Raw genomic sequence first — 10,805 nt, 5'->3', positions numbered from 1 at the left:
CAATTTTCTTATACTGATGATTCGTAGAGCCGTGGTGGCCTAGTGGTTTGACCTATCGCCTCTCAAGCAGAGGGTCGTGGGTTCGAACCCCGGCTCGCACCTCTGAGTTTTTCGAAATTCATGTGCGGAATTACATTTGAAATTTATATTACCACGAGCTTTGCAGTGAAGGAAAACATCGTGAGGAAACCTGCACAAACCTGCGAAGCGATTCAATGGTGCGTGCGAAGTTCCCAATTCGCACTGGACCCGCGTGGGAACTATGGCCCAAGCCCTCTTGTTCTGAGAGGAGGCCTGTGCCCAGCAGTGGGACGTATATAGGCTGGGATGATGATGATTCGTAGCCTAAAGTAACAAATCATGACCAGATTTCAGTCACTACAACCCTTCCCATTTGAGACGTAAAGTGGGAATGTTTTTTTTTCTCGACTAACTAATAGTGTGGGGTATTGTTGGATAGGTCTTTCAACCTTTTGACGCTTCGATCAACAATTAGTACTAATTGTTAATCGAAGTTTTGATGATTTTTCGATTCAGTGATCTGTTTGCGAAATATTCAACTTAAAAGTGCAAATTTTCATCAAAATCGAGCATCCCCTCTCTAAAATATAATCAGTCGAGTGAAAAAATTTCAAAAAATTCAAGGAGAATTATAACGGCTAAGAATGCTTGAGAATTTAGTGCCTAAGGTATAATTATCAACGGCTAAGAATGCTTCGAAAAATATACTTAGTAATGGCTATATAGCTGGCCAATTAAACCCAGTTAAAGTTCCCACGTGACGTCACGAGCCCCACAGTCCGAACTTCGAAAATCTCAAGGGCACGAGCACAAGGTGTTCGTCACAAATTGAGCGCCGCCGAGACGTCCCGAAAACTTACACTAAGGGCACAGCACAAGGTGACGTCACGAGCCCCCACTCCCGAACTTACACTAAGGGCACAGCACAAGGTGACGTCACGAGCCCCCACTCCCGAACTTACACTAAGGGCACAGCACAAGGTGACGTCACGAGCCCCCACTTCCGAACTTACACTAAGGGCACAGCACAAGGTGACGTCACGAGCCCCCACTCCCGAACTTACACTAAGGGCACAGCACAAGGTGACGTCACGAGCCCCCACTCCCGAACTTACACTAAGGGCACAGCACAAGGTGACGTCACGAGCCCCCACTCCCGAACTTTAACGAGCTTCATCTTTGTTATTTTTAAATTGATAGGCATTGAAAAGAAAAAATACGTCTCCAATAATTTATGATAATCTGATTAAATAAATAGAACAATATTTTTTTTACCCAGAAAACTTATTCAATTGTGTGAATAACGTCTGTGTATAGTTGTGATCGCAAAATTAAAAAAATAATAACAACTATTATAGATATGTTTTATATATACCAACCAACCTAGAAGCCTAAGATGGGATACCTCAAGTGCCAGTAATTTCAGTTAGGTATTTGGGGTTTACAGAATGCATTATATTTATTCAAATGTTTTGCTCTATTTGTCGATCCTTGTTTTTTGATTGCTCTTCTCTACCACTCAATGGTTGACTGGCAGAGTTTCCTTCAGGGATTAGTCCGCCTTTGTACTTAACACTTAACTTTCTTTCTGTAACCTGTTTGTTTTTCCTTTTAGTACAATAAAGAGTATAAACAAACAAACAAACAAAATACCTACTAAGATTAGACGAGTATTTACTATCCAAAATTTGTTCGCAGATCGGCTGGCGAACAACAAACGCGTGGATAGCGGGCAACTTGGCGTGCAAAATTTTCCTCGTCCTGAGAGCTTTTGGACTGTACCTTTCCTCCAATGTGTTAGTCTGCATATCACTAGACAGGTAAGACGTGATGAAGGGTTCTTTGCTTATAGCATATTAATGGGCATTCACAAAAAAGTGTACCTTTTCTTTTTTTCAATAATATGGTATTCCTACTTAGAATCAAGAGCACTATCGATTCCGATAGCTTAAAACAATGTTCTAAAGAAAAAAACGTCACTTTTTTTTAATACACTCGGTACATTATGGGCGTCACGAAACTGACTCAGATTTTGTATGAAAAAACTCAATACATTTTGAAATTTAGATTGTGCAAATTTTCGAATTTCAAAATCAACCTAATCATGACTCATACAAACTTACTTATATTTGAATTCAATAGAATCAAGCAATCTGGTAAACAGTGGCGACTGACATTGACACTTGACTGACGACTGGCTGACTGACTGACTGACGTTAGCTCTAGTGATGTGAATGCTCAATCAGCGGTAAATCATTATTTTGAATATTTATTTATTTTGAAAAGGTATTTTTAAATTTACATAAAACAGGGAAATGAGAGTAGACACAGGGAAGTGATTCAAAATGGTTTTTTGGTCCAAAAATAGACTCCACAGTAAATATAAATAAAATAAAATAAAATATAAATATCACGGGACAATTCACACAAATTGACCTAGTCCCAAAGTAAGCTTAGCAAAGCTTGTGTTATGGGCACTAAGTAACGGATAATATGATATTAGTAAATAGAAAAAAAATATATGAAAAATAGAAATCTACATAATTTGTACTATAATACTATTTTATCGTCCAACTAGTGTTTACCCGCGGCTTCGCACACGTAAATCATTAGGTCCAGCAGCTGAAATACCGGGTTTTTTAAAAATTCCCGTGGGAATTCCCGAAAACTAAATCGTTGTTTTCATTGACTGACATTACATTAAAAACAATCATGGTCAAATTTCATGACTCTCAAATTTTATCCCTATCTCGTGGGAATATCGGAATAAAAAGTAGGCTATGTTTTATTCCAGATGTCAAACTATCTACATAGGTACCAAATTTCATGACTCTAAGCCCAGCGGTTGTTACTTCAAGATTTTATCCCTATCTCGTGGGAATATCGGGATAAAAAGTATCCTATGTTTATATACTAACTTTTTGCTAAATTTCATCTAAATCCGTCCAGCCGTTTCAGCGTGAAGAAGTAACAAACATACTCACTCACTCACTCACAAACTTTCACATTTATAATATAAGTAGGATAGGATTAGTAGGAAAAGTAGGATATAGTAGGAAGTAGGATAGTAGGATAGGATTAGAAACCTTTATAAACTTTCATTAAATAGTGTAACTTAACACAAATAATTAATATCTACGAATAAATTAATAGGCATGCTTATGAATACGCTCTACGACCAATAAAATTCCCCAATTTGCAGAGCCAGCCATAATTATCGGTAGGTAAGGTTGGTTCAGACAAATAATTAATTTTGTAGGTACAGCACTAAATTTCCAGAGACTAGACAGACTTCGGCGAGGAAAAAAATATCATGTCAATTTGACAAATATAACGGATTTTCGTCTTCCAATTAATTATATAAAAAAAATAAACATATTTACACGATTATTTAATGATAAAATGATTGTTAAAAACAGTGGTGAGTTCATTGAGATGTGAATATGATCGGGATTGGCGTTCAAATGTAAATAACTACGGAGTAATCATGAAAAATTGCTTTGTTTACACGATTGTTTTTCCATTGAATTGTATTTTACCTACCTACATATATAACAAACGCCTTCAGGGGTGGAATTTTAGAGAACGTTTAAATACCCAAGTACCCGTTTATTTCTCTCTATTTATCTAAATTTGTACAGAGCCCTCGGTGCGCAAGTCTGACTCGCAGTTGGCTGTTTTTTCTAATATGTATGTATTTAGTGTAGTTTGCAACAAGATATTGGTTGATGTTATTTGGCAGAGTGTCAAGTTATAAGCGCGCAAAAGTGAGCAACATTTTATTATGGTTTAGACTCTTAATTCCAAGTCTGCCCGCCAGACTTCATTGGATTTATCACGCAGGTTTATTATATTTACGAAGCTCATAAAACCTCTAGAGGTTCACTAAACCACCAAGAATATACGACTTTGGTAAAGATTGTCTCAAACCAGGGGACCGTTGAAATCAAAGCGCTCGGAAATACCATTATGGTTTTCCTGTGGTGAAAAATTGTGCTCCATTTGAAATAAGTGGCTACTAGTAAAGTATAAATCTTGTTTATTAGTCGAAAAGCTGAGGCTATAATTATAAAGCGATAAATACATAGATCGAAAATACAAACTGAAATATAGATGCACAGAAAAACCAGAAAAATAAAACCAGCGCTGGGAATCGAACCCAGGTCCTCGGCATTCCGTTCCGTGTGGAACGTCTTATTTTTCTGGTTTTTTCTGTGCATCTATATTTCAGTTTGTATTTTCGATATAGGTTAACGGGATGACCGTAAAAGTAACAAAAAAAATTTGGAATTGAAATAAAAATACAAAAAGATTCCAAAAAAACAATCTTAAATACATAGATTCTTGGCATTTTTGAAGAGATTTGGCGAGTGACGTCATTTCAAAAGTGTTCCCTATTCACAGCGTGGCCCTGGGGTAAGAATAGCGGTCGCTCTGGGCGACCGATAGCAAGGGACGCCATTTTCCAGTTTTCACCGTAAAATAAAATTTTGATGGCGCCTTTTGAGAGGCGTGGAAGTGATATAGACAATCTCGCTCCACAATTACCTAAATACCTTGATCAAGAGCTTGAGCCGGCGACGCCTCTTCATCATTTTTATGACAACAGTGCTTGTTCCTGTGCTTTTTAATTAAATTACATTTTGTGTTGTTGATTTCATTTACTAACAAAAGACCTAAATTAATGATAATGACATTGAAACAATTCAATGGTGTTTTTTTTTGACAGTCGCGATTTAATATTAAAAAGTAATTTATAAATTGTAGGTACTTTCCGTGCAGCTTTTGTTCCCAATTTAATGTTTGTTGCAGGTTTTTTGCTGTCTTGTATCCATTGAGGCTCGCAGTTGCTAGATCAAGGAGCAAAACAATGCTGAGTTTTGCTTGGATAATCGCCTTGTTTTGTAGTTTGCCTCAAGTAAGTGGTAGAATAACAACATATAAATATATTTAATACTTTCAGCCGAGAAGACACGAGATCAAACTAATTGATTTATCCGGAGCGATACATTTTCGGATAATTTTAAATGTTTAATTGTGTTTAAATTTCTAACTTTTATTTTATCTTCAAAATTTCATATTTTAGACCTTCAAAATAAAATGACATCACGAAGACGTTAGCTCCAAGTTTTCCTTCAGCTGTTTGTTAATACGCGATAGCAAAAATATAAAAAAAAAACAATCAAATTACACTCAACGAAATACCGTAGATCTCTTTAGATTATTTATTTAAGTCATAGATAGCAATTATTTGATATGCAAGATTTTTCTAAACAAAAAATTTGTTGTGCGCAGTTTTCGGGTGGGTAGGTTGAAAGCTAGTGCGTGGTGCGGGTTTCAATATAGTCTATCGCACCCGATTTTTTTTTGTTTTGAAAAAATCTCATCAAATCGCCAGAAGCATGATTATCATGGGTGAGGCCTATGTATGTGCGAGGCCTATCGGCAACAGTGGACGTCCTACGGCTGATATTATGACGATGATGATGATTGTCAAATACCTAAGCTATTTTTTTCAGAGTCTGGTCTTCCGGGTGCTCCGTCATCCACACGTGCCGGAGTTCGAGCAGTGTGTCTCCTTCGATGCATTCTCCAGCCAGCAGCTAGAACTCGCTTACAACGTGTTCTGCCTCTGCGCAATGTACTTCCTCCCTCCTCATCATCACAGTCTGCTATGGATGTATATTCTACGAAATTTCCAAGAATTCGAAAGAAATCTCAGGTTAGTATTCATCAGTCGTAGAACTACGAATGTAGCACATCCAATAAAGAATCCGTTCGTTATTGTATTATCCGTAACAATATCATTTAATATGAGTGAGTCTCACGGTGTTGTTTATGTTCAAAATTCCAATAAAGAATGTTTGAAAATATTTTTTTAAGTCTATCTGTTTGGATTGTTTGTTTGGATTTTTTATGTGCGCTCGGCTTAAATGAAAATTTGTTTGCAGTTTAAAGTTGAATATTTCGCAAACAGATCACAGAATCGAAAAAAATCGTTTAGGCAACCCTAAACTTGGCAGCGTATCTTATGAGATACATAATTTTAGATCATTTTTTTGTCTTTTTTAAGTTAATTTTGTTACCTCTACAAGAATCCCACAAGGCTTGTATTCAGTACACTTGACTCACCTTGCCAAGTTTAGGGAATAGCTACGAGTAATAGGTACCTATCTAACGATACCCCACACTAAAGGGTAAGGGTTATTATTTTATTTTATTTTAGTCGAGAAAAAAAATAACCCCCACTTTACGTCTATAGGAGGGACCCTAAAAATTTTTTTTGTTGTTTTTTAATTTACCACTGTCGGCGTAACTGATGAATATTCATGCCAAATTACAGCTTTTTGGTACTACGGTCTCTAAGTTTAGCCGCGGACAGACAGACATACGGACAGACATGGCACTATATACCTAAGGGTAAGTTGACTACGGAACCCTAATAGTTGACTACGGAACCCTAAAAAGCGCTTAACATCCATGACCTTTGGTCTCGCAGTAGGTTTAATTCCGCCTCAGCAAAGCTTGTTACGATTCATATAGCCGTGAAATGAAAGTAGTTTGTATTATGTATAGTATATATCCTGATTGGCTGGTCGGCAAAGCAAGAAAGAAAATGAAATTTTTTGATTGCCTCACAAACTATGAATGAACTTACTATACATCCGCAACGGGAGCCTGGCATTTATTAACTACTCGTACATTTATTTATTTTACTGCAATAGTTTGCTCTACGCAAATCAAGGCAGAACAAGCAATTAGATTTGGCTGATAAAAACTGGTTGTACACTGGAAATTAAATAGGAATTATTATTTCGTTTTCAAACGTTTCGTAAAGTTTTAAAATTTTCATGGTAGCTAAACGCATAAAATAACAGTATTAAGAAGTTTTAAAAATTGAGAATTTCTCTGAATAATGCATAAGCGTTTTCCGGAGGAATTTTGTGAATATTTTTGATTTTAATTAAGTAATTTTATTTGATAAAAAAGCAAAACTATTCATTTTCGTTCTTGAAGTGTACTTGAATTTATACATTTCTTACTATTTTTAGGGTTCTGTAGTCAACTAAACCCTTATAGTTTCTCCATGTCTGTCCATCTGTCCGTCTGTCCGTCCGCGGCTAAGCTCAGATACCGTTAGTACTAGAAAGCTGTAATTTGGCATGAATATACAAATCAGTCACGCCGAGATAGTGGCAAAATAAATTTTTATGGTACCTCGCATAGACGTAAATGGGGTGATTCTTTTTTCTCGAATAACCCTATAGTGTGGGGTAACGTTGGATAATTAGTTCTTTTAAAAACATTAAGGGGGTTGCCAGGACGATTTTTCGATTCAGTGATCTGTTTGCGAAATATTCAGCCTGAAAGTGCAAATTTTCATTAAAATCGAGCGTACCCCCGCCCCCCCTAAAATCAAAACTGTTTCGTAAAAAATTTTTTTAAACATTCGGGATGGCAGTATGTACATCAAATTTACAAGGAAAATTATAACGGCTAAGACTGCTTGAGAATTATTAGTAGTTTGAGAGTAAATAGCAGCCTAAGGTATAAAATATACCTAAACTTGGAAGATTCCGTTCACAATATGAAATCCTTCACAAAATATGACTTGATTTTTTTTTCATGACTACGGAACTCTATCTTGGGCGTGTCCGACACGCTCTTGGGTGGTTTTTGTAGTTTAGGTAGGTACTATAAACTATGTGTAATCAGTAGGAAGGAATATGTTGAAAATATTACACATGACGCTTTCTTAAGGTAAAGGCGCCTATTACCGGGGTATCGAAATCGACGGTCATCACCGCGGCAATTTAAAATACGCATTTTATAATCAAACCGATAGATTTCTTAAAAAAAATATTTTACAAGATAAAAGCTTATTTAGTCGACTCACGGATCTATTAGCGCTAGTGTATGTGAATGAATCAAACATCTCGCAATTCGTGATTTTTCGAAATGGCACCGACGGAAGAGGATTAGCCATACTAACGCGTGACACCACATACAAGCAGACTCGAATCTTATTTAGTGTTTTACAAATATTTATGGCAATTGAACTAATGTTATGGTTTTTAATGGCTTTTATAGTTTTTACGAGTTCTGAATACTTTTTGTACATTTTTGGCCCGAATACATTAAAATGGAAAATAAAATATGCGGCGATAGGCGCCATTTTTAACTGTTGATTGTAATACCGTGGTACATCACGGTAATAGTTAAAGTGGTAGTTTTGGTTCTTCAAGCTTTATTTTTGGTATAAATTATCGTTTATATAATTTGTTACAGTTATTTCAATCTTGATCTATTCACGCTTTTAAAAAACTATTTCCGTGGTATGAAAAGTATTAACAAACTCTTAATTTTTAGCAAAAACTTCAATACTGAATTTGAAGTTTCTATAGAAACCGTTATTTGCCAAGTTGTTTAAATATTGCGATGAAATTTTATATTTACTTACCAGTTATGTAATTTTGGTTATATGCCAAGGATGTAATAAGTATATTTGATTTGTAATTCAAACACAACTCTATCCTATAGTTTTTATAGGTCGGAATTAGATTTTACAATACTTCAAATTAAGCCAATTAACGATGGTATGATCACATAACCCTCGGTAATAGAATGTTTGGGAATCTATTACGACCCATTCAATTGTCTTTGGGTCGGTATAGGTTCTTAAAGAAGTCCTATTACCGAGTGACATTTTATTTTTCTGTTAAAATAATTCACATTTAGGGTACCGTAAGTGCAGATTTTTTAGATAAAGTTGTGACTTTTACTCAGCATGCATACATCAAACTAAACTGGTGGCATAGCATAATAAAATACAATGGGCTGGATACACTATTCGAATCATACTTTAGTTTTTTATTTAAATTTTCTCAAAAAATATTTGATGTACAATTTATTATACAGAACCAAAGCCATTACCCTTTTTTAATCCCTCGGTATTAAGTTCCAAAACATGTGTCGGGTTCCTTTTACGATGGTAGAAAATTGCCGTTTTTTTATACCCTCGGTAATAGAAGCTCAATTCGCGGTAATGGAATCACAGCCTGTCCATTACCACGGTAATAGAAGATTTGGGTATTTTGATTTCATAATTATTTTATCAAATACTAATAACTAAAACGAGCCCAAAAGTTAAGACACTGAAAGTTCAATAAACGCTCTTAAATAAAAAAAAATTCTCGTTGTTAAGGAGCTTTGATACCCTTAATTTTTGGGACTCATTTGAAAACTTCCTTAAGTACCACGGTAATAGGCGCCGTTACCTTATAAACTAAATCTACAATGCACGACTAAACTTGCATCATCCTACGAAACTCTCGTCACGTCGTCTCCACTAAGGTAAGGTAACGTTGTGAGGATCGTTGTCCAGTTCATATTTTAACTAGCGGGCACAGGCCTCCTCTCAGAACAAGAGGGCTTGCCATAGTTCCCACGCGGCCCAGTGCGGATTGGAACTTCACATGCACCATTGAATTGCTTCGCATGTTTGTGCAGGTTTCCTCACGATGTTTTCCTTCACCGCAAAGCTCGTGGTAAATTTCAAATGTAATTCCGCACATGAATTTTGAAAAACTCAGAGGTGCGAGCCGGGGTTTGAACCCACGACCCTCTGCTTGAGAGGCGATAGGTCAAACCACTAGGCCACCACGCCTTTTAGTTTGTTGTGAGGTTAGGTACGACTCAAAGCCCGCAAAGACGGTTTCTTGCATCATGCGCATGAAATAAGCCAATTTAATTGTCAAATAAGTCTGGAGCCCTAAGGGTTCGAGTCTTTAAGCCTCGAAAATGAGCGTTATCCACAACACTACCACTAGGGCTTCCAAGTCTTTTATTTGTCCTCCGGTTCGTGGTTACTCAAGGACCTTTCCCTAACGGACACTTGTTCTTCGAGCGATGTGGATGTAACCCGTCCTCCGCCTCGCCGACCTCTCACTAACTTGCATACTCGTATGCTTCGAGCTGTGTGTGACTGTAGTGCTAACTTTGTATCCAAATACGATTTCAGGTGCTGGGTGGAGTGGCCCTGGTGGACTGTGCGGGTCTCAGCATGAAGCACATGCGGCACCTGACTCCCAGTGTGGCTCTACAGGCCATGAACGTCCTAGGGGTAAGACTTCATCGTCTTTATTAGCAGTAGACCGAAGAAAAACATCTTTTTCGCTAAAACTGCGCTATGTAAAGCATTTTTTGATAAGCTAAAACTGATTCTACGTCGATAGGTGTGAAGATACTTACCTGCTTTATCGATTTCATGTTTCTTTTCTATAATTTTTAACTCATTAAGTTTTCTAATATTTTGTAGAAGGTTCTTACGGGAAAAAAATAAGAAATTTACGCAAATAATTAGAAAATTTTAGCAACTTAACTACTAAGTATGTAAACTTTTCTAATGTGACCATTGTGACCTACACTACACACATCAGCACATTAATGCGCTAACAAAACAAATAGAGACGGCATCACATTTATCCGTTAAACGGATGGTGAAATTGGGGGGGGGGGGTAAATTACAGTCGCTGAAATATGAAACCGGCGTAATTATTGTTATTGTTGGGAACTTGGGATGGGAATTCCCACGGTTTTTTTTGCGAAATTTCAAATTGCCGGAGTTTCAAAATGCTATATTTAGCGTGCAAAGCCGCGTGTAAATCTAGTCGTTCGATATAATTTTTAATTTACTTAATGGTATTTACAATAAATAATTTGACGTCATTATTACACGTCCGCTTCACTAATCGAGCAATTTACTAAAACCATTGAAAAATTAA

At 36.6% G+C, this 10,805-nt stretch overlaps 1 protein-coding gene across 1 annotated transcript in view; it reads left to right on the top strand.

Moving 5' to 3' along the window:
• Positions 1–665: 665 nt before the first annotated feature.
• The window catches only part of LOC141430192 (adipokinetic hormone/corazonin-related peptide receptor variant I-like), a 16,055-nt gene continuing 5,915 nt past the window's right edge, over positions 666–10,805 (top strand). The window contains exons 1-4 of the mRNA XM_074090786.1: positions 666–689; positions 1,720–1,841; positions 4,834–4,939; positions 5,541–5,743. Coding sequence (XP_073946887.1) covers positions 666–689; positions 1,720–1,841; positions 4,834–4,939; positions 5,541–5,743 — 455 coding nt within the window. The remainder of the gene's footprint in view (positions 690–1,719; positions 1,842–4,833; positions 4,940–5,540; positions 5,744–10,805) is intronic.

The sequence above is a fragment of the Choristoneura fumiferana genome, chromosome 8 (genome assembly GCF_025370935.1).
Source record: "Choristoneura fumiferana chromosome 8, NRCan_CFum_1, whole genome shotgun sequence".
NCBI classification, from domain to species: Eukaryota; Metazoa; Arthropoda; class Insecta; order Lepidoptera; family Tortricidae; genus Choristoneura; species Choristoneura fumiferana.
This window is presented reverse-complemented; position numbering and strand designations above follow the sequence as displayed.